Source organism: Marmota flaviventris, chromosome X (genome assembly GCF_047511675.1).
Source record: "Marmota flaviventris isolate mMarFla1 chromosome X, mMarFla1.hap1, whole genome shotgun sequence".
Classification (NCBI taxonomy): Eukaryota; Metazoa; Chordata; class Mammalia; order Rodentia; family Sciuridae; genus Marmota; species Marmota flaviventris.
Window position 1 is genome coordinate 41,173,193 of NC_092518.1, and position 27,923 is coordinate 41,201,115.

A 27,923-nucleotide genomic window follows, 5' to 3' on the forward strand; every position below is an offset into this window, starting at 1 on the left:
TTTCCTTTCATACACGTGTTTATTTGGTATTGACGATGAGGTACCCCATCAGAAAATCCTGCGCGGGGGGAATACTACTCAATGGTTAAGGAGCAGGGAAACATTTACTTACAGTTAGCTTATCATAGTCATAATAGTTTACACAGACAGTACAATAGTGAGCCACCAAGTTCCAATGCCACACCCCTTTCCCACACTTTGTTTAGCTGCAGATTCTCGAACCTGGATCTCAGTGTTGCGCACCGCCATTTCAAACAGCCCTAGCACTGCTCCCAGGAGGCAGTCGATAAAACGGCACAAAAGCACAAGGACATGAACAAGGCATTCACACTACATAGACATCTTATATCTTACTGACAACAAGGTAGGGAGCAAAGACGCAGATCCAGGCTGGGAAAGCGACAACATGCGGCATGAGAGCCATATGGGATGAGGTGAGGTCCACTGGTGTGCAGTCTCCCTTGCCCCAGGGTGCCCCACAGCGCTTCACAGATGACAGGCAGGAAGAGGAGGACCTCCCTGGGAGTGGGTCAAATCTCACGCCAATAGGAATCCATCCAGTCACAAAACTAGTCTTGGGACTCCTCCGACAACAGCTGACTGTCTGGTCCCCAGAAGGAGCCCATCCCCAGGAGCTGGCAACACAGCACTGTCTGAATCCCTTCAGGTCTCCGCCCCATGAAAGGGGGCAGGGGGCTCTCAGTTTTCTTCCAACCACTGCTTGAGCAGCCTCTGGAACATTCTCTTGCTTTCCTGCTGCTTCTCCAGTTGGCACTTCTCCTCTTGCTCCTGCTGCTGCTGCTGTGCCCCTTCTGGCAGAAGGCCAGACCGGTTGGTGCCCAGGCTGAGGGTCAAGCCGCTGAGGCCCTGCACTAGCGTTTCCCAGGAGGAAGGGTTGGGGGCCCCATTCCTCTCGCCAGAGAGCCCAGAAATACTCGGCCTGTGGCCCTGGCAGTAGCGACATTCACATCGGAACCGATTCTGAGCTCTGTCGCCTGTGGGGTAGACCCTGGTCTCCCTTTCCACTGGGTAAGGTGCCATGTGATCGCGGTGCCTGCGTCTCAGGTGACCCAGGAATGCTTTCTTCCTCTGAGGGAAGCCCAGCCGCTCCCAGCGCCGCTCCCGCAGGGTCTTCTCCTCCCTGTACTGCTGCTGGAACAGCCCCTCTGGCAGAGGGGCAGAGAGGCCAGGACCAGGACTGGGGTTCAGGCCGCTGAGGCCCATCATTAGCTGTTCCGAGGAAGAAGGCTGAGAGGCTGCCGCACCCTCCTGCGAGTTCTCCCCAGCGGTCACCTGGGAAGATCCGGAAACCAACGCTGGGTTCCATTTCTGGAGTGGATCCATGGGGGTCCAGTTAGAGCTAGAAGCTCCGCCCAGCCCGGGGGTCTAGCCGGGAAGGTGAAGCTGGAGGTTTTCGAATAGCTAAGAGGTGGCGAGGGAAGCGTGTGGCCAGAACACACCAGACTGCAACAAAGGGTGACAAGAGAAGAAAGAAAACCCGTGATTATTCATCTTACCCCACCTTTCTGTCCCTCCGCTTCCTAGGTGTAAAATGGGGCTGATGATGAGACCCACCTTCTAGGCTTCCTCCGAGGATGACATGAGATAACACATGTCCAGAGCTTAGAATGCTGATGGCATAGCATAAAGGTTTGAGAAATGGCACCACTGATTGCATCCATGAGGCATGTGATGTAACATGGAGAAACATATTGAACGAGGTTAACTCCGTGCAGATTCTTTGTAACCCAGGCTCAGGAACGATGATAAGAACAAGCAATGCCTGACTAACACGTGCTCTTCTCATAAGCATTCAAATACTTTCATCGAGTAGACTTTCAGTAAATTGTACATATTTGTACCACGGTGACAACACACCCTTGGGAATTTCTGCCTTCACGATCAGTGGCTTTACATCTAGTTAAAAAGGCTGCTCGTACTGATGGAAATCATCTCAAAAGTCCCGATACGTGTAAATAAGAATTTCTTCTACTAAAAAACCAGGAAGTAAAACCACGACAATGCAAACAACACATGTAGGGGGGTAGGGGGGACGGCGAAGGGGGGGAGAAAAAAGAATGGTGAATCTCCATTAAATGGAAAACTGGTTGTTTGAAATGATCAATTGATACATCTTTAGCAGGAAGGGCAAAAGAGGGAGGAAAGAAGGTATAAATAGCAGGGATGGCAGAAGAGATTTCACTACAGACTCGGAGAACAAAAAGAACAACATGGTCAGACTGCAGTCAGCACCATGAAAATAAATGCTACACCTTAGTTGAAATGGACCAGTTGCTGGAAAATTGTAAGCCACCAAAATTCACCCAGGATGAAGTAGCGTAGACAGTCCTCTATCGTTTACAGAAAATGAACTGGTAGAAGAAAGGAAGGAAGGAAAGGAAGGAAGGAAGGAAAGGAAGGAAGGAAGGAAAGGAAGGAAGGAAGGAAGGAAGGAAAGGAAGGAAGGAAGGAAGGCAGGCAGGCTGGCTTTGCAAAACAATCTCCAGGCCCAGAGAGTCTTCCTGGCCAATTCTAACAAACATTCAATGAAGACATCACACCAATTGTACACAATCTCTTCCAGAAATCAGAGCAGAGGGAACACTTGCAAGCGATGCCATGAAGGTAGTACTGTACTGATACCTGGAAAACTTCAGACTGGTGCTTTATCAGCAAAAGCCCAAAATTCCTCAACAAAATACACAAGAGCTCCAACCCAGCAGTATGTGAAAAGAATCACAAACCACAACCAAGTGGGTTTCATACCGGGAATGCAAAGGTGGTGCTTTCTCTCGCCCAAAATCAACATAATCCCACAGAGGTTGAGGTCAGGCAAAGAAGACAAATGACAGCATGATATGAAGGTACGAAGGAAAGCCATTTGACAAGACACAAAATCCACTGATGATATGAAATCCTCTGACACACAGGGAATGGAAGACCACTTCCTGAACCTGCTAAAGGGTATGTGCCCCCAAACCTGCAAGGTCAAGAAATGGAATGCTTTCTCTGTAAGGCTGAGAACAAGGTCAGGGTGGTGACTCTCACCACGACTGTTTGATGTCACCCTGGAAGTCCCAGACAGGGCAATGATGTCAGGAAAGGGAGCAGCACACAAATGAGAAAGGAAGAAATCAAATTGCCCCTTGGCGTAGATCTCATGACCGTGTATGCCACGTGGAACACCCCAACGTATCTCTGCTCAAACCCCTAGAACTAATAAGTGCATTTAGCAATGATGAAAGAGACAAGGTCAACACATGGAAAACCACCGTGAGCGTCACAAACTGAAACTGAAAAGCAACACGCAAGGGAATAGGTACGTACGAAACCAACGATAACAACAAAAAATTTACAGGAAGTGCCTGCGGAACACCTTAAGATCCTAATGAAAGAAATCAAAGAGGACCTAATTCGATGGAGAGAAACAATGTGTCCATGACGTGGAAGAGTCCATGTGGTAAAATAGTTAATTATCCCCAAGTTGTTCTGTAAAACTAATGCAATTCCCATCGAGATCCTGGCAGGAGTTCTGTGTACATACACAGTCTGATTCTGCGCTTCACCTGGAACGTCCAAATTTTCAAAAACAAGGATGAATTTGGGGGAGGTCTTGCCAAAGTTGCAGTAATCAAGACTGCCGTCTTGGAAAGGAGTAGACAGGTAGATTAACGGAAGAAAATACAGAGTCCGTAAACACACCCATGAAAATATGAGTTCTGATAGAAATGCGAAGGTGAATTCAAGAGAAGGGAGAATCTTTCCATTGAAAGTGTTGCATATCCGCATGCCAGGATACCAACCTCGACCCCACCATTTTTATACACGGCTAACTGAAAATGGTTCAGACATCTAAAAGTGAAAAGTCCACTGGTGAGCCTCTCAGTAGACAACACAGGAGAACATCTCTGGAGCCAGAGGACAGGAAAGAGTAAGTCTTGAACGCGACAGCAAAAGCACGATCCACGAAAGAAAGAAAACTGATTAAACAGACTCCATCAAAATGTAAAACTGAAGCCAGGAACGATGGCACACACCTGTAGTTCCAGCTACTGGGGAGGCCGAGGGAGGGAGGATCACTCGAGCTCACCAGTTTCAGACCAGCCCGGGCAATACACAGAGACCCTGTCTCTAAAACAAAGGAAGGAATAAAAATTTCAACCAGCTTTGGCTTGGAAAAAGACAGTGTGTCGAGACGATGAAAAGCAGAGCTATGCATAAGGATCACAGATCTGACAAAGTCTTATATCCAGAGCATAGAAAGAAAGCGTTTGCAAAACTTACTGCTAAGAAAACAAAAAACCCCAAAGACTTGCATGTGAGCACGTGAAACAATGTTCAACATCATTAACCATCAGGGACCTGAACATTAAACCCGTGATGACAGTATCCCCTTACACAGTACTACGATGGTTAAACGAGAAGCACTGGAAGTACCGAGGGCCGGAGGACAGACTGAACAAATGGAACCCTCACACTTTGCTGGCGAGAAGGCAAAAGACTACAACCACTCTGAATCTAGAGTGATGCTTTCTCCTAAGCTAAACTTGTGTTCCCCTGAGGACCGAGGAATCCCATGCCTGCCTCTACCCTGGACCAGGAAAAACCTGGGTTCCCACAAAAGCCAGCACACGAATGTTTGCAGCAGCTCTTTCCTCAGATGAAAGGATAAACAAACTGTGGTGTCCACACAATGACAAGCTGCTCAGCATTCAAAAGGAATAGAGTATTGCTCTGAGATTCACCAAGATGTTGCATTATGCTAAAAGAAGGAGGCCCATATTGGAAGGCCACAGGCTTCCTGGTTTCAGATCCATGACCCTCTCTAAAACACACCACTGCAGGTCAGGGGAACAGATTTGTTTTTACCAGGGATTAGGGGTGGGGAGGTGTGTCTGCAAAGGGGCAGCAACAAGGAGTGTTGTGGGGGCAAAGGGCGAGCACACGGTCCTGATCGTGGTGGTGGCTACGAGCAGCTACACATGGGATAAAGCCTGCAGAACCGTACTCAAAAGAAAACAAAAATGTTGGTCTTACTGGGTGGTAGTTGAAAAACCCAAATGGCAGACTTCGCCACAAGGACATCTCTCTATATTTTCTCAATACACATGTCCTGAAGGAGTCTAAAAACGCTTCACATGCAATGCCAGATTGAAACTTCAGGGCAGCAACCCAGGCTCTGTCCTTCTAGCCAACTTGGAAACCAAGAATCCACCGGTTTTCTTCAGAGCATACTGGCAATTGGCAATTTGTATTAACCAAGCATCAGAGCAGGAAACACAGAACAATATTAGAAATGTTTCAAATCATCTGACCTACAAACACAGACAAAGGTCCCAGAGAGAGTCTCCCTTAACACGTCAGTAAGTGAAAGCTGTTGTTTCTCAGGAGTTAGTCCAGTTACACCCTCTGGGCCATCGCCCTCCCAAATAAACGCTTATGTGTGAAACATCCGGAAACTGATCTTAGCCCCATTACCTCCCCAACTGATCTTTCACGTCACAGGGACTCCCTCAGGATCATATTTCCTCGTATGGAAAGGCGATTCTCGCAGAAAGAAAATCATTCTCACGAACACCTTTTTGTGTAGAAAAACCAAGCCTTTGGAAACATCAATTCACAACTGACCTGTGTCTTAATCACCCTTTGCTCTCCCTCTCTCCCCACACGGTTCCCGTGAACTATTTCACTGTCCTATCTCCAAACCACACCACAAGAAGGTCCTCATGATCTTCTCCAGAGCCATGAAAGGCACGGGGGCCTAGAGAAGTCCCCTATTTGGGGGGAGGGGAGCAGCCGAGTCAATCACTGTGACTTCCCATCCTTCATTATCTTATTCCTTTTCCTTTTTTCCACAGTCCCTTGTCCCAGAGGGATAAAGATCTCATATCAAATGTCTGCTGCAAGCACCATGGTTCTGGATTTACTTCATCTTCACACCCAGCTTCTGAAGAGAAGGAAAGGACCACTGGACACGAATGAACCCACCAAGTTTACTGGTCTGAGCTCAGTTCGGCAGGTGATGTCCCTCAGCAACCTCTTTGCCCACGGCTCTGGTGAATCTTACTTGTCAGTTCGGCTAGGCTACGGTGCCCAGTTGCTCAAACATTCATCTAGGTGTTGTTGTGAAGGTATTTGTGGGGGTGATGAACTTGCACAGTCACTAGACTTTAATTACAGTCCACTGCCCCCATCACGTGAGTGGCCTTCAGCCAATGAGCTGAAGGCCGCAAGAGCAGAGACTAAGGCTTCCCAAGGCAGAAGCAACTCAGCCTGAAGACCACAGACGCTCTGCCCGAGTTCTCAGTTTGCTAGCCTGCCTGCAGATTTCAGCCTCAAGACTGCAACTGTCATGTGAAAGTCCAGTGGTGTCATCTGCCCTCTGGATTTCAGACTTGCCAGTACTCAAGATCCCGGGGAGCCGACTCCTTAAAACCCATCTATCCATGTGCAGATGGTTATAGATACACACAGATGCACAGGCACATGGACGTCCTATTGGTTTGGTTTCTCCGGAGAACCTTGACTCGTGTACCCACAACATACCACATCTTCCTGAAGTCCAACTCAAGAAACATTTACCGAGCTGCCATACTATCAAGTGCCAGGTGGATGACAAGATGCTTGACAGAAAACAGCCTCTGTTGACTTAGCGTCTTCCACGTGCCAGGAAACGTGGGCTGGGAGTTCCACATCCATTATCTCATTTGGTCTCATTTTACAAATGGGGAATCACAGGCCTACGGGGAGAAAGATGTCGGTGGCAGGGCCCACACTGGAATCTGGAGTGTGAGAGAGAGCTGGGGAGTAGTCTGGAGAATGGGGAGATGAGTTTGAACAGAGCAGATGGGACCAATTCATGGAGGACTTCCAAGCCACGCAGGAGCAATAAAAAGTCACACCCTCTGGGCACTGTCCTGGGGCATCCACCAAAGCAGAAGCAGCCCCAAACTACTGAGGAAAGAGCTGGAGCTGAACTGGATGGATCCACACAATAGAAGGCAAGGTGTGTTTATGGCTCCCAGATGGGGAAACCACCATGCAATGGCCAGCATTCTGGTGAGGCCCAGAAGAATGGGGCGGAGAAAGAAAGGCTCCTGGGCTGGCCAGAGAATGCTAATGTGACACTTACATTCTTTTCTCTAGGGTTCCCAGCATGGCCTGGGCCCCGCCTTCCTCCAGTGTGTCCCACAGAGGCACTGGCAGTTTTAATCATCGGAAACTATATTGCTCCCTCAAATAAAATCCACAACAGTCACTGTATCAGGCAGTCAGCTTTAGACAATGAGTGAAGAGGAATGAGACCTAAGCAGAGAGGTAATTTGCCAACTCACAAAACAGAGTGAAGAGGAAGGGTGGGCCCAGGCCAGGTATAATCTGTGACCCACCAGTTTGCCACCCAGGATCATCTGTTGGAGCTCTCCTTTTCGGCCATATCAGTTCTAGGACTGACATCCATACATGCCAATGTCCAAGGACAGGAAGGCACTTTCTACTCTCTGTATCTCTGCTGTAGCAAGGGAGCAGACCAGAAGCCCCCACAGACATTCCCTCTGGGTTAGTTCCCCATTCCTCAGTCAGTGGGGAGCCAGTGGAATGGATGACCATGGCAGTCTTGGATGAGAGATTTTGGAGGGGAGTGGTGCCTTGGAGGACTTTCACCTCTTATCCACCCTTGGGGATTCAGCTTAGAAAGAACTTCCTCCAGGAGGCCTTCTCTGGCCTCTTCCCCAAGCCCTAGATGAGCTCACACAGCACCCTGAATTTCCCCTCTCCCAGCCCCAGCCCCACTCAGTTGGCATCAGATGGTTCTGCCTGTCTCACTCACTAGCCCAGAAGCCAACAGTGGCCAGCGACTTGGCAGAATTTGCCCATCACAGAGCCCCGACCCCAGTGGACGTTCACGAACAGCCTGCAAATGAAGTAAGAAGAATTTGGGGTCCTCCACAAATGTCTCACTCTGTAAGTAAAACCCTATACAATCCGTACTGTCCCGTGTTGCAAGGAAGCAAATTCCTGCACCACAAAGTTGGGTAATAGCCCTAAGACCACACATCTAAGACAGGGGCAGAATTCCATGCCATGTCTGTCTGACTCCAGGTGCGTGTTTCTCTTGGGGGCAGGGCACTGCCTCTGTGGATTATCAACTGGCATGGAAGCCCGAGTTACAAAGTAATCCTGCGGGGGGAAGAGGCCAGCCAGGAAAGTCCTGGAGGCTGGCCCACGTGTCCAGAGCTGGTCCAGGGATCAGGCAACTGTCACAGCCAATGTTTACCTTCCCTTACTGGTACCAGGCTCTGTTCTCGGTGCCTGGAATGCTGTCCTCAACAAAGCCTGCTCAAACCTCCTGCCCTCATCAGCTTGCATTCTAGCCCGGGTGAGCAGAAGGTAAATAGCCGAACAAGTAAATGCATACAGTGTGGGGGTGATGAGCACTGGGAAGAGAGCTGTGCTGATTTTGACGATCGAGACAAGGACACACGATACTTTTTCCAACTCTGCCTAATGTGATGACATATCCTTATAAAATGAGTTCATTTCAGTTCGGAAGAACTGAGTTCACATACTACTATCAACTACATAATACTATGATGGTTTTCCAGAAATGGCAAGACTCTACCAAAAATGGCTGAGATCCGTGCAAGGTCACTATCTGCTGAAAAGCGTATGCCCACCTTATACAACGCCAGGGAAAAAGGAGTCTGAGTTCCAGACAATGCAGTGCCACGCTGCTGTTCTGTATCTTTGTCACCTGCACGGATTAGCTGTATTCTCCTCTATCAGGAAGAGAGGGGATAGTCTTGTCAGCGGCTCTGCTGCAAAAGAACATGGACATTAGCCAACACTCAGTGATGCCCGCTTTCCAGCATGAAAGAAGAACATGAAGACCAATGAAACGTGGTCCTGGCATGGCATTTGGGATCTTCCTGTAGGTGGGCCCAGAAGACACAGACAGGGAACCACAGTGGGAGTTCAAAGGGGTGGGGGCAGGGAAAGGGTGAAGAGGAGGAGAGGCTGAAGCAGCAGGAGGAAGACAAGGGAAAAGTCTCCTCTTGCAAAGTGAAGAGCTCACCTGGTCACCCGGGTCACTGATCACTAGGTTCACATCGTCAATGCTGCTGATGCCATCGCGAGTGAGATCTATGCCTCTCACCTACAAGACAACAAAACCTGAATGGTGAGGTGTATTCACCTAACACTTCTTTACTGATGGCACACTCTGTTCAGCGGTCCCCTCAGTGAGGTACCCAAAGCAGCCATACCCAGAGAACAGAGCTCAGCCCCAGTAAGGAACATTCTAAGGTATAATATAAAGCAGAAGGGAAAAAAAAAAAAAAAAAAAAAAACCCTAGGTGCTACATTGTTACTAGAAACCTAAGAAGAGATTAGGGATAGAAGACACAATGCTTCTCACCCCATCTCCTCAGAATAAGCAGAAATTCAAGCACAGGACCTGCCACGCCAGCTCATTCACTATATATATATATATATATATATATATATATATTTTTTTTTTTTTTTTTCCCCGCCCGAGTAACAGCTGGTCTGACAGTTCCTATTCCCAACGAAGGGGAATACATGGCTATTGTGCTCATAGTATATGGCTCTGGACTCTCTACTGTGTGGGGATAAAAGCCATAAACACTCTCTGCATGGACGGAAAATGAAGTTGATATACTTTCTGCATCCACTCCTGCACACTCTATCCTCCTTGCAGGATAAAAGTCCTCAGCAGGCTCCCAGTCTTTGGGGGCAGGGAGCCAAACTGAAGATGATGAAGAGGACCTGAGCTGGGGGAGCTGAAAACTCAGAGAAGGCCCTGAGGCCCAGGTGGTCAGGAAGGGCTTCTCCATGGGCGTGGTGCCCTAGGGAAAACGTAGGTTACCTATCCCTTACCTGACATACTCAGGGACAGAAGTATTTCAGAGTGTTTCGGGTTTTGCAAAATTTTCATATACCTAATGAGATTCTCTGGGAGGGGGAGACCCACTGAATTCATTTACGAGTCATACACACCTTGTACACAATACCCTAAAGATAGTTTCATATGATATCTTTAATTAAGGCGCCTGTGTGTATGTGTGCATACCCACTGGGGAGTGAACCCAGGGCTTCAGGCATGCTAAGTACACCCTCTATCACTGAGCTACCCCACCCCCAGCCACTCTCAGAAATTTTGGGGTTTGGGAGCAGTTCGGATTGTGGAGTGTCAGAAGACGGAGACTCAATCTGTATTATCGCCCTTACTTGCAGATGAGGTACGTGAGGATCAGAAATGTTCAGCCACTCACTCAAGGTCACGGAGCTAGGTTGTGATGCTGGCCATTTCTCCGCTAGGTCTGTTAAAATACAAATATCTCTGTACCTTTCATCACACCAATCTCTCCTCTCACTACTGTCGCCTGTTTCAGTTTCCATCCGCTATCTTATACTTACCCGTGGCTCTCCTTACCTTTAAATTCTCATAATCTGATAAATATCAAATACAGATGGGGGGTTAGCACGGGATCATTACTCTAAGAACATAAATTTTCCTTGCAACGCACCAGAACCGAACATTTATCTTTAGTTTTTCTTCCACCCACACGCCGGGTCAACAAAATGGATCTGGGGCTTAGTTTTAACTCAGCTAGTCACACAGTCCCAAGTCTGATTTCTAATGTAATGGACATCTGACTGCAAAGAGCATGACCAGCGCCTCCCTATGAAAATCATTCCCGGAGCATTTTCTCAAATGCCAGTGATGGTCCAGGCTAAGAGACACTTTGACAGGGAGCTGTTGGGATTCTGCTCCTGAAAACAGAGAACTGCTTCCTCTCTGGCCTTTCTCCCTGTTGCTGGTACCCCAAGAGGCTCAGCCAAGCAAGGCCACTCACTGGCCCTTCTTGGATAAAACTAACACTACCCTGACGCACGCAGGTCAACACACAAATGCAACACACCCCATAGGACCCTGTGAATCTAGGGAAACCGCAAGGGAAGTGCCAGTGGAAATCTGTCAGCCTATCATGACACCAAATTTCTGATCCCACCCAGGTCAACTGCCCAGGATCGGCTGCACTGCAGCCAACGGGACGACCAAAGATGCCCTCCCTCTCTGAACATCACACACTGCAGCTCGCATAGTGATTTGATGGAAAAGGTCCAAACACTTGCATGCGAATGCAGGAATCACAGAGCCTACTAAGAGCCTGCCTGCTTCTAAGTCACATCCTGAGCCCTCTGGCTCTCACGCATCCTGGGAAGACTTTCTCTGACGTTTCCATTTGGGAAATGTCGCCTTCCTTGAAATCACTTCAGAGATTTTTGTCTCCTATGGTGGGGTGGGAGATGAGGCGGAGTGGGAGGCGATACCGAGGAAACAGGTTATTTCTGAACCTGTTGAACACGGATTCGAGCACCCAGCTGCTTAAGGATGCCCACAGGAAGTTTCAGTCCTATTTCTCGGCTTCAAAACGCCGGGCCCCAGCTAGAGAAAGAGAAATACGCCACACGCAGACTGCCCACCCGCCATTCTGATAAGGACGAGATGGGGCGTCTGAGAAAAACAACGGTCCCCTCGGAAAGCGCCCTTCACGGCTGGCCAAAGGAGGACTCTGGTCCCAGGACCCACAGGCGCACCTGGCCTGGTCCAGGAGGTTCTCTCCGAGTCTCTCCCCCACCCCCTTCTCTTCTCCTTCTCTCACCCAGCCGGTGCCAGGGAGACTCTGTCTCTCCCCCTCGGCCTCCCTCTCTCTCCGTCTCTCGGGGTCTCCGGCTCCCTCTGCGTCTGTCTCTCTCCCAGCCCCCTCGCCTCCCAGTCTCTCTCAGTCTCTCCCTGTCTCTCTGTGGCTCCCACGCTCTCCGTCTCTCCGAGCCTCTCTCCCACCCGCTTCTCTCTATCTCTGTCGCTCGGGCTCCTTAGGTCTCGGTGTCACTCGGGCTGTCTCACGCGCGGTCTTTCTCCGGAGCGGGTCCGGGCGTCTGCTCGCCTGCGCGCCGCCAGCTCTCCTCAGCCCTGGTAACGCACCGCGGCGCTTGGAAGGAAAGGGTTAAGATCACCGAGAGGAGCCGCCCTCCGGAGGCTAGAGAGGCCGCGCCAGGGAAGGCGGGGTCTGTGGGCCTGGCGTGCGTCAGAGGGCAGGGACGCCTGGGAGGAGGAGAACGGGGACCTGGGTTCGCTGTGGCAGCTGCAGTGCGAGTCGGGAAGGGGACGGCCCCGGGTTGCTCCGCGGAGCGGCAGGGTAGGGGGTCGCGGCCCGCGCGTTCCCTCTCGGCCCCGCGGAGCGGCGGCGTCGAGGCCGACCGCCGTCCGGGCAGCGCACCGCCGCGGGCCCTCGCGACCTCGAGAGCGCGGGTCCGGGACTTGGCGATGCTCGCCGAGGCCGTGGGAAGAGATTCCGGGCAGCGGAGGTGACGTCACAGGCGGGGCTCGTGGGAACCGGCGAGGGGGTCACGGGAGGCCACCTGCTCGGGGACGGGCTGGCTCGTTCTGGTCTGGAGCGCGCGAGACCGGATACCCGCTCTGTGATTTGGGTTTTTTTCACTAGCTGTTTTTGCAAGGGCGGAAGGAGCCCACCGAGAAGGAACGCGCGTGCGCACGCACACACGCAAAGACATGGAACCCATTCGGGCTGCTGCAGTAGGCAGAGGGCCCTGGATGTGGATACCAGTGTCGCGGCGGGGTGGCTCTTGCCTTTGCGTTTCGCGAGGAATAGACAGGCTATAGTGGGGGAGATTTAACGGGGGCGGAGGTTATTGATATGATCAGAGGTGCTCTCTGTAAACTGAATGGGGAGTGATTATCGCTGCCCAGCTAGTCGAGGAGAAGAAACTTCCAAATCTAAGCGCATCATCCTTGAGACAGACAGTGGACCAGGAGTCAGGAGGGCCTGTCATACCCGAGTGGTGTGGGACTGGTGGCCGGGTGGACAGAGTGCAGGCCTCATATCTTTAGTCGCATGGGGAAGGGTGGTCCTTTGTGGTCAGCGTTTCCCAGAGCAGGAAATCATGCTGGAATTTCTTCGCCATGACTTGCATCAGGAGTCAGGAGATGTTCAACAAGGTCAAACTAAGCAGGGCATCTTTCATGCCTTTCCAAGCAGATCCATATGTATGGAAAGAGATGATCATTTTGCCCTGGAAGTTACTAACCCATGAACAGCATTTTATACTTTCCAGATGGTCGCATACTCATGGTGTAGGTGAAGGCAGAAATCAGTAATTGTCCCAGATTGTGATCATCATCCTCATTTTATAGATGAGGTGTCTTTTTGTGTTCCAGTGCTGGATATGGAACCCAGGGACTTGCGCCACCTAGGAATGCCCTCTGCCACTGAACTTTGTCCCCAGCCCCAAATGAGGGCTGGAGCTCAGGTGACAGAGGTTTTGCCCAGCAGGTTGGCGACCCTAGGTTGGATCCCCAGCACCAAATAAAAATGTTTGTAAAGTGAGGTAACGGCCACAGAGAGGTTTCATAACCAGCCCAGAGTTACACAGGGAATAACTGGGGTATCACTGATGCAAATCCAAGTGTCTGTGGCTTCAGTACCCCATTCCAGATCCAGATATCTGAATCAGTCCTCCCTCCTAAACTGTAGACCTCTTGAGCCAACTAACCACCCACCAGTCACATTTTTGCACTCAGTGAACTCTGGGGCAGTGGACGTGACCTCCAAGAGAAAAGAGTGGTAGGGAAAGTGGATCCCAAAGCCGGTGCCCTACCGGCTGGAGAGAGAGAGGGCCTATTATCAGGAGCTTGAAGGATGAGAGGAGGAGAGGTTAAGTCTTCCATAGGAGACAGACAATTATGCTCCACGCAGGTGGTGGTCAGCTCGGATTATATTCAATTTATTTACTTTTCCTTTCTCCCCCCCTCCCTTCCTTCCTGCCTATCTTTCAGCATTTGCAAAACATGCTCTGTGGTGAGCACACCCGAAGCCTATATGTGGGTAAGTAGAGAGATTCCCATTTTTGCATGGTGACTACCTGACCATAACCACCACGATGCTTCCGGATAAAAAGAGAACATTCCCCTACACTAAACAGATGAAACTAATTAAGTCATGTTTTCTAATTCTTATTTATTATTCTCCAATCACAGAAATGGCATGCTAGGCACTGAGAGGTTAGGTCAGCTCCCCAGAGTCACCGTTGTGGTTGACTCCCACAACAGTTAATGATCAGCATGTCCCAGACTGAAACTGTCCACGCCCACCCTCTGCACACCTTTTTCTCCAAGACACCACCTTTTGGTTTTGGTGTTTGTTTGTTTTGTTTTACATTTTATTTAGAGACAGGGCATCAGTGAGTTGCTTAAGGCCTGGTTGAGTTGCTGAGGCTGGCTTTTAACTCATGATCCTCCTGCCTCAGCCTCACCAGCTGCTGGGATTACAGGTGTTTGCCATCACGCCTAGCTGCAGTTTCTGTTTTACCTAGGGAGTAGATGGCTGGAAAAGCTTACTGACTTGGCACTTGATGAAGATTCCTTATAGATTTCCCAGATCGACTGACTAATTGGAATAGGTCTGAGAGCTGGGCTTCCGGGGCAAGTTTTACTGAGAAATACAATACACAATGGTAAGTGTGGAAGGCCACAGTTTAATTTGATCGACCTCAGTAATCACTTCACTGTGTATGTAGTGCAAAACATCATGTCGTATGCCTTAATTATATGATAAAAATGAGCTTAAAGAATAGTGACACCTACGTAAATAGTAATAAAGGCATATGTGTAAAAGATTTCAAGGAAGAGAATAGCATACATTCACAAAGATCTCCCCTTCATTCATATGGACCCAATGTTGCATTTGCCTTTGGAATTTGCAGTTGTGGCTATAATTTTTGTACCATGATGAGATGCAGGCTGGAGGTCTCCCTTGCAGTGGAGAGTTAAGTAGCAGAAACAAGGAAAGAATCTGTCACTTTATAGCCTCCTTGACCAAGGAAATTAAGTAAACAAGATTTGATCTGCCCTTGATAACGACTGTTTTGGTGTAATGATGGTCCACGGCAGGTTCCGTCTTAGATACAGTCTGAGCTTTCTATAGTGACAAAGCATTCTAACTGAGACAGAGGAATGAGTCTGACATAACTTTCCTATGTGTATATATGTGAATACACCACAGTGAATCTCAACATTGGTGTCCATCCACAAGACTGGGATTTTAATTAGAATAAGATATATACCATGCTTGTTTAAACATCTCAAAATGGAGTCTGCTGTCTTGTATAACTAAAAAGAACAAAAAGAAAGTATACTAGCCGAGCTGTCCTCCCTTTGCCAGGGTGTGGGTCAGCAGGAGGCCAAGGTCATCAGTCTTTGACTCGGGACCCTCCAAGGGACTCTGCAGTGCTTGCATGCAACTCGTCATTTATCTTTTACTAAGGATGCCATCCGCTTCCCACATGAGATTCTGTGTCTGTTTTACACCATCCACTAGAGAAGTCAGGTCCACAGCTGGTTCTATCTGCAACATAGTACACCGCGAGCATGAATTTTGTTCACCGAAGCCCAGTGTGATTCCTCTTAACTTAGCACACCTAAGCGTGAAATGAAGTGTGTGCTGTGGACAGGGGAACAATAAATAAGAAAAGGTGGAAATGGCACCAGTCCCACCACCACCATTCCCAACCTCATCCTGCCTGGAGTGTAAGCTAGAATCCCAGGGGCCCTAGCATTTGGTTCTGCATAGCAAAGGGAGACGAACAGTAAGAAGTTGGGTTGCTGATGCAGAAGAGCCTGGGTCTGGGATTCACATCCCAGTTCTGTCCAATTTTATAGCCAGGCCTCTTTCCAGGTACAGCAAAACCGTCTGGGTTTCAGAGCTGCCTGCCGAGATGCAGATACCGTGCTGTGATTGGATGGTCCTTGTTGTTCCAACACCACGTGCATCTGAGAAACAGGGGCCCCCATCAGGTGAAGCCACCCTGAGGGTTCTAGGACACTCGGTGTCTGCCCTCCCAGGAGCCGCTGTGACCCGACAGCCCTGGAGTCTCTTTGGTGGGAAAGGTTGGCTTCAGCTTACAGTGGCACAGGGCTTTCTCTTCCAGCAGGAAATCTTCAGTTCCACCCTCAAATTATGTCTCACTCTGTTTAATCTCATTCCCTGACAGATAATAGGAATTCAGAGGCAAACAGTGCCAGAAGAAATGTTTGTAATGGCTTCAACATAGCCCTGGAGTCAACCAGACACCGAAGCATAGTGATGTGGGGCCCACCGGACTGAGGATGGAAGTCTAGCTCTGTTCTTCAGCTCTCCCCATTCTATGATGTGGATAATCAGAGTACCTATCTGCTACGCCGACCCCTCCCTGGTGAGTGTGGCCCGAGCAAACCCTCCCAGACACCCTGTAGGTGAGTGTGAGTTGCCCTTCTGTATGTTCGTGGGGTGCTGTGGCTTAAACTCTGGCATCGTTCTTCTCCCACCACACCAGAGTGGGGGGGGGGGGGTCCTCAGCCTGCAAAGGTACTGCCTATGTCATCCCTGCATGCTCCTTCCCATCTCCTTGCCCAGCAAGTGCTTAGAACTTGCTTATTTAGTGATTGAAGAACTTTGAGCAAAGTTACTTGGACAGAAACGGATAGCTGTTATAGTTACAGTTATTTCTGCAGCAGAAACGACAATGAACAAAGGGTTCCCCTGTGCTTGGATTGTCTTCCACCAGGGTGGAAAGGAAGATCGTGGTTTCATCCCATGTCTAATTCTGGAAATCTGAGGAAAGAGGTTCCAAATATTGTGAGTATATGTTGAGCAGTCTCTTGGTCCATCAGGCTCCAGTCTAGCCTCCCAGTAGTATTGCTCTGGTCCGTCACCAGAGTTTCTCAAGTGTCCGGTGCACATAGTAGACCCCTGTTCAGCAGGAGGACTACTGAGTGAATTTGGGCCTGGTATTTGAGTATGTGGTACTGTGGCTAGAGCACAGATGTCCCTTGAGACAAGGCTGTGGACAGTATGAAGATGCCAGTGAGGTCCCCATGGGCTCTCTCAGCCTTACCTGGTTGTGGTCCTAGCTTTTTGCCCAAACTCTCCTGTTTGCTGATTTCTCTTGCCCCACCTCTCTCCTTTCCCCACACCTTGCCTTGCCTGGGTATCTGTGACCCTCTGTTGTCCTTACTGTCCGGCTGATAGAGCCGAAGCTTCTTCATCCCACAGCAGCCTGGCCCTCTGACCCTCACACTTTCAGCCTTCTGCTCAGCTCTTCCCCACTCCAGGCTGCTCTGGTGTCCTCGCAGTGTGTCTGCACTGTTTCGGCAAGCTCTGCCTCAGACACTCTTCCCAGCTGTTCTCTCTGTGTGGAAAAGCCTGACCCGTGGAAAACCCTGACCCCAGGTGTCTGCTTGACTGAATCTTCTTCCTCTTCTCATCTGTGTCAAAATGTCTCCTTCTCCATGGGGACTCTAGTTACTCTGTTTGATACTCGCACCTGCAGCTCACTTGTCCATTTCAATATTTCTGATTCAGTAGCATTTCTTCCCCTCCCTACCCTGTCTCTGAAAAATCATTTGTTAACTTATTAAAGGCCATGCTCTGTGTTTAGAGACTTTAAAAAAAAAAACAAAACAAAACAATCCAGGCCTTCTCGTCTTTCGTAAATCAGAAACAGAGCTGATTTCATGCTCATCCGGCCCAGAAGGCAGTTCCTTTTCTCAGGGTTTGCCTGTTAATAGAAACCTAAAGGACCGGTAGGTAACCTGAGAGAGTTCAGGTGCCACCTTGGAGGCACTATCTTTTGTCCTTCCAGAGTGGTTTTGAAGGGTCGGTTTGGTCCCTTTGTCATAACCCTGGTCAGAGTCAACCCAGCTGACCTTTAACAGCACTGAAAAGTACCAAAGAAGCCACTAGGGTAGCTAGAGATTGATGAGTCTTACCTTAATATCACAAGGTTTTTAGTACTTACTGATGGGAGCAGATTTTGCTACCTTGTAGCAAATTTTACCTCTCCTTCACCTTAGCTATTGTGAAAAGAAATACCATTCTTCTGTGATTTTCAGTTAGTTCCTTCAGTTGTTAATTTTTTAGATGACACTGAGTGGGCATTTCCACTATCGCACAATATGTTCTTTGCAAATAGCTCTTTAAATTCTTCAGCTAAAATCATCTTTTAAATCATAATCTTAGAAACCAGGTAGTAGCTTTCTCACCTCTTCAGTTTCCCTAAGGCATCGGTATTATGCTGTCACATATGCATTTGTGTGTGTACCATGTATATCTTTATCTCATGTCCTGTAGCTGGCCTTCATGGCATGCCAGCTAAGAAAAATGCTGTCACCCACGGTGATGGGTGTTTTCAGGCTTGGGTCGTAGGTGAGCTTCTGTTGACAGTCTTAGTGAAACACAAAACTCTTCATTTGTTTCCTTCAGCTTTCCTCCCAGTTATACCTTTACACTTTGATTAGAATATGATGACTTGGAGATTTTGAACAGCAAGCTTCTGGGTGGGAATCAGGCCTTTTAAGTCATGTGTTAGTTGTGCAGAGAGAGAGAAGGATTATGGGACAACAGCAGGGAAGGAGGGTAAGAGAAATGTGAAGTTCACTGGGAGCACTAGAAGACAGCAAGCCTTCCAAAGGTGTTACCAGTGTCTCGTGACAGCCTAGGCCATGACCATGGTGAAGGCAGACACTGACAGCAGCACCATAGCTATGGGAATACCACGGCTCCCATTCACCTCGACATCTCTTCAGTCCATTCTGCACTATAACCTGTGCTGCACTTACAGTGACAGAGCATAGGCTGCATTATGAAAGAGGTCTAGAGTAGGTTCTTTAAGCCTTCAACACTTACGAAGAGTATGTTATTGCCCTCCTGGAGGTACCCATCCAGGGCCACGGTCCCATTCTCTTTGCTGCGGCTGATGTAGACGTCCCTATCATTGGAGACAAATGTGAAGCAGGAACTCTACCTCTGAGTCACATCCCCAGGTCCCTGGGCAGGGATTTCTGTCAATTCTGTAACCAGATGAACCCTAGCTCTGCAAGCTGCCCTGGCTCAGAGAAGACCATCCACAGGGTTTGTCGCTGGAAGGGTGGTGTGTCCTTTCCCACTGGACTGAGACCCTGTTGGGTCCTAGTTTCCCCCATCTGGTAGTGGCCTCAGTGTGCTCAGGCCAGGTCGCTGTGTGGCAGCAGCTGCATCAGTCTGAGGCACAATTATTGCCGAACAGTTCTGTCATCTGAGTCTCAAGGCTGCCCGGTTTCGTTTCAAACCCCACACACTGACTTTCCAGAAATTTTAATTTAGTCAGCATTTTGGCCCTAGTTTGGAGCCTCAAGTCATTCCTTGAAGTGGTAAGTTGAAAACAAACCGCGTCACGTTAGGAAACACTCAGGAGAGCAGTGTGATTAATGTGGTTGGGTGACTATGAGATGCTTTGAACTGTGTGTGTGAACTTGTTTCCCTCATCCCTTTTTCTCATTTTTCAACCTTTTTTTTTGTGTTTCAAGAGTAAGCAGAAGATTTCTACCTCCCCCAGTGCTCCGATGACTTGCCCCCAAAGGATCTCACTGTTAAATAATAGTGAGCCCATTCCCATGCCTGTTACAGAGGGAGGCTCAACACACATCCATGAAGTTCCCATTGGCCTTATGGAATTGGAGAATAAGAGAAGTTAGAAGCATCATGGAGTGTGACTCCCTTTTCCCTGACCCTGCAGGTGAGAAGGCTTCCCCAGACTTCACCCCTCCAGAGACTGGCAGCTGGGCTCCACAGCGAATAGTGCTCTGAGGCCAAGGTGCAAGGTGAGTCCCCCAAAGCTCACTTGTCATTAAGAAGGAAGTTTCCCCAGCATGTGATAGACAAGGTGCTCTTGTCTGTGATCCTGGAGGCACTGTCCTCCATACTCTGCAGGTTTGGGAACACATGCGGTAGAAGCAAGGGGTTGCTTGTCCTCCAACAGAGGGTGTTTTGGAAAATGGCTAAAGCTTCCTGCTCTGGTACAATTGGCTTGAAACACTAATCCTGGCATTTGAAGAGAACATCCCATTCTCCACTTGCCTTGTTATCCCATTGTGCGCAACGTGGAAATGGCTTGGGTCGTTATCAGGAACCTGTCATGTCACCATGTTCCAAGTTACCAGAGAAGGAACCAAGAGTTCTGTCTCTGAACCTCTCTCTCATGTAGCAGTGTATAACGTGTGGTTAGTCAGAAGTTAATACGATGAAACCATGGGTATCTTAGAGATGGAGGTGATCTTATGGGATAGTTCACTATCATCGGCCCAACCCACATTTCTGGTAAATGATCTGCGCACTTTCATCCTGCATTTCCTGCTGGACAGTAGGGCCCATCCTCTTTCCCTGGCCAGAGATGGCCTTTCACGGCGTCCCTTTCTTTTCCCCAGCCCCAACTTCTGATTTCAGATGTGTCCAATGGGAGGAAGGGTCCGAAGGGGTCTGGATACAGTGCCGTCAGTGCTTCTCAGGTAAAAGTCCCGTAGAGGTTCAAAGGTGCTCCCAAGAGCTAGTGTCTTCTCTTACCCAGCAGTGTCCTGGGATCCAGGCCCTTAATTGTGTGGGTGATGAGCTGCAGCGGTGCCTCTGCCTTGGTTACTTTCTGGGTGTCGTGAGGCCTAGAAGGAAGCAGACCATAATATCCCAGGACAAGATGGGTATGTCCCGTTCGTACTTGGGTGGGGGGCCCGTTTTCCCTTGTCACTGAGATTTCCTCAGCTGTGGCTGAAGGAGGTGCCTTGTCTTTCTAAAGAGCAGCAGGATTCTCAATCCAGGGCAGGGTCTGAAGGAAGCTGACTAAACTGAACATTTAGATAAGGAATGTGGGCTTTGGGGAGCTGAAGTGAACGAAGTCTCAGGATAACCTCTCACTGTTTCTGGACAGTTGTGAAAATGAAACATCAGGAGGAGGTCAAAACCCTCCTGTCTGAACTTGGGAATGTGACAATGTCTCTCTTCCCAGAGTGGAACCTGCTCATAGCTCAGGTGTTTGAGACCCTGGAATACAGAACAAAAGGCAGACCATGCTTGTCTCTGTGACACAGATCTTCCCTCAGCTCAGAACCATCACACCTTGGACATGAACTTCCAGCTACTTCAGGGACCTCACCCTATAAGTCACCAAACCCCAAGTATCCCAGTGCCACGCAGAACCCAGAACGCAATCCAGGAAAGCACAACTCACAGACCTCAAATCTTTGGACACACAATACCTCACACTTGACTGAACCTAGATTGCTCAGCTCAATGAATGAGGCCAGGGACTCAGAAGAGCCCTGAGATGTCCAGTTCTGAAATATAGACTCAACTGCATGCCAACAACTTCATAACTCACGACTTAAAAACCCAAATAGCTCCCAGACCTCCCACCCTGGACGTACAAATCCACAAAAGCTTGGATCCCTACCCTGGTATGCAGGCACATGCACATCTGAGAGGACTGGTACTGAAAACACAGAGACCTCATGCATGAGGGTATGTGTAACCAACATCTCAGAGAAGTCAGAGCCTGGTGCACAAAGCCCAAAGTTTGCAAACCAGGAAATGGTCAACCCCTCAAAATTGCAGCAACCTCAGTCCCTGGGATACAGACTTATGATTGGGTCACAGAGGTCACATTCAGGATCCAGAATCAAAAAAGATCAGACACCCTTGTTTTGGATAACATCTATGATCTCATGAGCATAGGGTGAGGAATGTCGGGTTGCATCACATTTTGCACATCGCTACTCTGCAGAGCTCAAACCCTAATTCTGGACATGCAGAACAAAAACTGCAGAGAATGTATATGGTAGACACAGCACCTAAAACAGATCACACACCTCACACACCAGCACACACATTTATAAAAAACCCTGAGATCCTTCACTCTGGACACAAGCCCCTCAGGGCTCAACAGATCTCACATCCTGCACAGACATCCTGAAACGACTCAGACAACTGACAACCTATAATGGGCCAGGGACCTCCCAGTCTGGACGCGGACCTTGAAACAACTCAGAGATGTGTTAGATGGCCTTAGAAACCTACAAGTTCACCCCTTCTAGGATCCATGCCAGATAGGGCCACAGCCAGGTTTCTCCCAGTCTCCTGAGTGAGACACAGGGGTGGAATGAAAGAGAAAGGAGGGCCAGGCATGGTGGTGCATGCCTGTAATCCCAGCAGTTTGGGAGGCAGAGACAGGCGTTTTGTGAGTCCAAAGCCAGCCTCAGCAATTTTCAAGACACTATGCAACTCAGTTCAGCCCTCACTGTAAATAAAATACAAAAATTGGGCTGAGGCTGTGGATTAGTGGTTGAGTGCCCCTGAGTTGAATCCCTACTACCGAGAGAGAAATAGAGAAGAATGAGAATGAACCCCTACATCTGGGCCCTGGTCCAAGCACCTGAGTATCCTTTTCCAGGGAATGAAGACCCAGGTTCTGCCCTCAGAGGCTGCTTCTGGGCAGTGATTCACATGTACCGAGGCCTGATGCACCCTGGAGTCCTGTGCCTGCCAGATTGGGGATATGTTCTAGGTTAAGATGTCTTGTGCCATCCTGGAAATGAACCCTCATTGCCCTCAGGCTTGAGATGCCCTTATGCCACAGAATCACTCTTTGGGTAAGGAGAGGCTGAGTGTGTCCCTGTGAACCAACCACAATGGTCTTCTAGTGGTCATAGCAGAGCTGAAGCTTCAGGGAACCCGCCTCCAGCTCAACAATGGACCTCCTGCCCAGCATCCTGTTCACTCTGAATGGTGCCCTTCTGACTCTTGAGCATGTGGATCCAGGAGCCCCCTGATTTCCTCTTCCCTCCTCAACCCTGAACAGATGGCCCTCTGCAGATCTTTTGAGCATGAATGACTCAAGATTAAAAGGGGAGATGGTGAAAGTGTTTGCCGCAGAGTGCCAGGGCTATATGACACAGACCGTACAACCCCGCCCCCTCATCAACCCCTCACTCCCAGTCCTTTCTGTCCTCCTCTGAGTATGCTTGTCCCCTCCTCCCAATTCATAAATCAGGTATAAAGGGAATGGGGTGTGAGGGTCTCTGTACTTACACATAGCTTGGTGTAAGTTGACAGAGCAGATATATTCCCGCACATAGACCATGAGAGCAACCCTGGTGTAGGACTGTTTATTCATGGGCAGTCACAGCTGGGAGGCTGTGCTGTTTTGGGACTGAGGCTGATGTGGCCTTGCTAGTGGGCCTCATCTTCTTTGGAGACACACACTGGCTCATATCTGATCCCCTGGTGGATCTCCACTCCCTGAGGACTCAGTCTCATACCTGCAGTGTTTCTGGAGATGTTTGAACAAAGTCAGGGCTTAATTGATGCCTGGTGATAAATTTGTTCCCTTAAGAATCCACCTAAGCCCTAATTACCAAGATGCTCTCAACATCTCTGCTGCCTAATGCCTAAAAACACATCATTTAAGCATTTACTTCTTTTTATGGATCAGGTTGCCGTCTCCCTGGAGGAATCAGGACTGGTTCTGGAGGAACCCAATCCTCTTTGAACTGCACCCATGGGTATTCTGGGGAACATATTTCTGACTGTGAATGGTTTTCTTGGTGTGTCTGTAAACTGATATTGGGCTTTCAGATCAATATAATGGGATCCAATCAGCATTTATCAATGAGCCAGTGATCTTACTGACCTGGTAATACCTTAAGCCTTTTGTACAGGTGAGTCGACTGAGGTTCCAGGGCAGGATCCTGAACTCTCCCAATCCACCTCCACTTTGCTATTTGAAGCCCCACCTTTGGGGCTGTATGTTTCCAAACTAGGACAATACCCCTGACACCCAGACCATGCATGTTCTCTAACCTGGAAGGTCCTGAATGGGCAATCACATTAACCACATAGATTTTAGTGTCATCCTTAATTTCTGCCCTGCTGCTCCACCCTGGGACCATTCACTTATCTCTTCGCCCTTATTCCTGGCTGCACTAGGGCTAGATCTGTAGAGCCAAGTAGCTGGGCCCATAAATGGAATGATGGTGACCTGAGAGGCTGCAGAGGCCTCACCCTGACTGGATGTGTGGAGGTTCCTGCTTGGTGGGGAGCCCAATACACATGACACAGAATGGTTTATTTTAAAATACAAGGCTCCCTTCCCCAGTGGTGTTTCCCAAAGTGTACTGCTTCATCTGGGCCACTAAAGTGGTACATTTCAGTGCAGGGAGGTTTCACCCACCCTCTTCATCCAGCCTGTTCCTTCTCAGTGTCCCCAGTATCTGTGATTCTCCCAGAAGGGGCAGTTTCAACCTATTTCTTTTAAAAATTGTTTTTATTGATGCATTATCATTATACATAATAGTGGGGTTTCTTTGACCTAGTCATACGTGCGTGGAATATAAGTTGCTCCATTTCAGTCCCTGGTACTAATTTTAGGCTGTTTCTAATGAGTCTTTTCATCTCTATCCCTCACCCCACCCCCGACAGTACATCCAATGGGTGTTGCCTTTGTGACCCTGACACTGCTCAGTGGACGATTCCATTCCCATCTCACTTCTCCTAATATTGTCTAATGGGCCACACCAGTTGCATATTCCTGTTCTTGTAGAGTGCCTAGTGTAGAGTCCAGCCTCCTAGCTGGAGCCCCTGCCCCGGGAGTGGTACTTAGGATGTCAAGAATGGGACATTCCTTCCCCTCCCCACTGACAGAACTGTGAATCAACAAGACAACTGCAGGTCTCTGTGTCTGCATCGATCATTAAATTCTACCACCTCCCCCTCAGTAGAGGGAGACTGTTGTTCACTATATTCTTTGCTTTCTCCCCGGCGCCTAGAACAGTGTCAGGCACAGAATAGGCCCTCCATTGATGTTGGTAAGGAAAGCATCCTTTGACCTGGCAATTCCATGGCCAACGGTATGTCCTGGGAATGCATAGTTTGTCCTGATCACAGTGCCTTTCTCCATGGCATGGTATTAATGGAGAGTAGCAAGAAGGAGATGCTCATACCTACCCAGTGAGTGTGTTTTCATGCACGTGCAAATGTGTGTGTGTTTGTTAACGTGTATATGTGCACACTTGGGGGCATGTGTGTGTGCATGCATGTATGTACACAGATCTCACATGCATGGACTAGAAAACTTACAATTAGTGTCAATTATACTCCCCAAGGAGATCTTATGACTCGTTGCAATCCCTATCAAAATTCTAATTACTTATCTCCCTAAATTAACAAAATGGTGCTATAATTCTAATGAAATGAAAGTCTCCTGCAAAGAGAATGTAGAGAAAAAGGAACACTTTTACACTGTTGGTGGGATTGTAAATTAGTGCAACTACTATGGAAATCACAGTGGTGGGCCCTGAAAAGACTAGGCATGGAAATCCCGTATGACCCAAGTATATCCCTCCTTGGTATTTTTCCTGAATTAAAATCATACTACAGTGGTATGTGCATACCCATGTTTATAGCAGCACAACTCACAATAACCAAACTATTGAACTAGCCTAGTTGTCCAATGGTTGAATGGGTAAAGAAAATGTGGTATGTGTACTCAATGGAGTTAATTATTAAGCCATAAAGAAAAGTGAAAGTATGTCATTTGCAGGAAAATGGATGGAACTAGAGACATTATGTTTAGCAAAGTAAGTCAAACTCCAACCATAAAAAGAGCTATGTTTTCTCTTATATGCGGAAGCTAGAGAGGAAAAAGGAAAAGAAAGGTGGAAATGAAAGTTTGGTCTGTACAGGAAAGGCACCAAGGAGTGGGAGGTGGGGATGGAAGGAGGGAGTGCTTGGGGAGTGATATTGGCCAAAGTATATTGTTGTGTGCATGTACAAGTATGTACCATCAAATACCACCGTTATGTACAATTGTAAAGCCCTAATAAAAATGTAGGGGAAAAAGGCTTCCACAATAGCCAAAACAGTCTTGAAACACAACAAAGTTGCAAGATTCACCCTCCCTGATTTGAAAACCTACTATAGATTTACTGCAATCAAGACAGTGTGGTACTGACATAATTTTAGATAGTGGCATAAAATGGAGTTTTCTGAAAGCCGTATTTCTGTGGTCAACTTATTGTTGTCAAGGATACAAAGCCTGTTACCTAGTGAAAAAGTCTTTTCAGTGGATTGTCCTGGCATAACCTGGATGTCCATACACAAAGGAATGAATTTAGACCTGTATGTCACACTGTCTACAATTAAAATGAATTACAGACCTAAATGTAAGACTTTAAAATTATCGGAAGAAAACAGAGACATAAGTCTTCAAAAACCTTGGTTTGGGCAACAATTTACTAGATGTGACATGGATGCACAAACAACCCAAGGCAAAATAGATAATGTGGCATCACCAAAATTTGAACTTTTATACTTCAAAGAATACCATCAAGAAAGTGAAACGTCAACCCAAAATATAAGAAAAAAGTTTTGCAAATCATATGTGATAAAGAACTTCTACCTATAAAACACACTCACTCACCTCTCAACTCAATAGAAAAGAAAACCCAATTAGAAGATGGGCAAGGAATCTAAATACAGTTTGTCCAGAGAAGATATCCAAATGGCTGATAAGCACATGAAAAGGAGCTCCATATCATTAGCTTCAGGGAAATGTATCTATGAGTCAGTCATGTTGAGATAGCACTTTATACCTGCTAGGATGTTTTCCAAAAAACATGTTGGTTAAGTATGTGAAGAAAGTGAAACCCTCATAAGATGCTGGTTGGAATGTAAAATGATGCAGTCACTTTGGAAACAGTTCCACAAAATTAAATACAGAGCATCATGTGGCCCGGAATTCCACTTCTTGGTACATATCCCCCCAAAATGAAAACTTATGTCCACACAAAAACTTGTGTATGCATGTGAATTGGGTAGACAACCTCAGGTCTCTCTATATCTATCAGTACTAAATTAAATGACCTCCCCCTCAGTAGAATTGTATATTGTTGGCTCTATTTCTTTCTCTTTCCCTATCACCTAGAATAGTGTGAGGCACAAAGTAGGCCCTCCATTGATATTAGTTAGAATTCCTATGTCCAAAAATGTGTATTAGGGAAGCAATTGAAAATATGTACAATGGTATGAAGAGGACATTACTTGTGGGGATAATAAGCTTAAATAGTTAATGATTGTAGTCAAGTTAAGTGAGAGATGAAATGTTCATATTGTGTGATGTAACATCCTCTGTACTTGAACCACATAAAAGAACTGGTTTATCCTGGCCATAATGCTTTTTTTCATGTCATGCTTTTAATGGGGATTGGTCATTAGGAGATGTGCGCGCGCGCGCACACACACACACACACACACACACACACACACGGGATGCTTACAAATGCAGAAAGCAAGGCCAACAAAATACCTAAAGTGATTTCAGCAGTCTCCTCTGATGATTATACTGAGAGAGGCAAGATACGGACTGTTTATTTCATTTTTTGATGTAGTAGATTGTATTTGCCAAAAATCATCAAAATATACAAGTTTACATGTAGTTTTCCTTTTTTAACCTTTAATGTTATAAAGTTATAACTCAAGTACTGTAGTATTCAAAAGGTTGTGAACCATCACAGTAACCATTTCTAGAATGCTATATTCTGAATGATTGATTGTCTGCACCTAAATTCATATTGAAGTTTGTTCTTAAATGAGGCAGTATTGGGTGTGGTGGGTCCCTTAAGAGTTATTTAGGTGATGGGGCTGTGTTCTCATGAATAGACTAATTTTTTTTTTTAATTTTAGGAATGGATTTGCTATAGAAGAAGTTGTGTGCTTTCATCTCTGCTACCTCACCAGAAATCAAGAAGATGCTGGCACGATGCTACTAGACCTCTGAGCCATGAACCAAAGTAAACCTTTTTGTTTGTTTACATTATAGTCTTAGATATTTTGCAATAAGGAATGGATTAAAACATAGGACCCACCCCATACTGTTAACGTCTCTTCCCCCTTCTCTATTCCCTTGTCATTCATGTAATTATCTTCTTTTATTTACGGATTTGTGGATTCTATACATTTTATGTAAATAGAATCGTATACTGG

General features: G+C 47.7%; 2 protein-coding genes across 7 annotated transcripts; one reads left to right on the forward strand and one right to left on the reverse strand.

Annotated features, from left to right (window-relative positions):
* On the reverse strand, positions 1-12,075 carry LOC139703317 (protein FAM156A/FAM156B-like). 6 transcript variants are annotated; one of them, XM_071606613.1, is made up of 5 exons: positions 11,933-12,075; positions 10,249-10,340; positions 9,074-9,154; positions 8,676-8,816; positions 1-1,464 (listed from the first exon to the last, which is right to left on the reverse strand). In XM_071606613.1, the coding sequence occupies exon 5, from the start codon at positions 1,342-1,344 to the stop codon at positions 700-702; it is 645 nt and encodes a 214-aa protein (XP_071462714.1). In that variant the 5' UTR covers positions 1,345-1,464; positions 8,676-8,816; positions 9,074-9,154; positions 10,249-10,340; positions 11,933-12,075; the 3' UTR covers positions 1-699. The 6 variants fall into 6 exon arrangements, with proteins under 6 accessions (XP_071462714.1, XP_071462713.1, XP_071462716.1 ...); XM_071606612.1 differs by having other exon boundaries at positions 11,870-12,075; XM_071606615.1 differs by having other exon boundaries at positions 8,676-8,813; positions 10,249-12,075.
* LOC114083697 (uncharacterized) lies at positions 11,417-27,923 on the forward strand. The gene is made up of 8 exons (XM_071606062.1): positions 11,417-11,650; positions 11,906-12,393; positions 13,883-13,931; positions 16,096-16,296; positions 16,595-16,718; positions 19,636-19,720; positions 20,324-20,404; positions 27,624-27,923. Exons 1-4 carry the CDS (start codon positions 11,417-11,419, stop codon positions 16,153-16,155), a joined length of 831 nt encoding a protein of 276 aa, XP_071462163.1. The 3' UTR covers positions 16,156-16,296; positions 16,595-16,718; positions 19,636-19,720; positions 20,324-20,404; positions 27,624-27,923.

Coding starts and splice junctions, on each gene's coding strand:
- LOC139703317 (XM_071606613.1), bottom strand. CDS start 1,344: ATGGATCCACTCCAGAAATGGAACCCAGCGTTGGTTTCCGGATCTTCC.
- LOC114083697 (XM_071606062.1), top strand. CDS start 11,417: ATGCCCACAGGAAGTTTCAGTCCTATTTCTCGGCTTCAAAACGCCGGG. Junction 12,394..13,882: donor AGAGATTCCGGGCAGCGGAG/GTGACGTCACAG, acceptor CCTATCTTTCAG/CATTTGCAAAACATGCTCTG. Junction 13,932..16,095: donor CACCCGAAGCCTATATGTGG/GTAAGTAGAGAG, acceptor ATTCCCTGACAG/ATAATAGGAATTCAGAGGCA.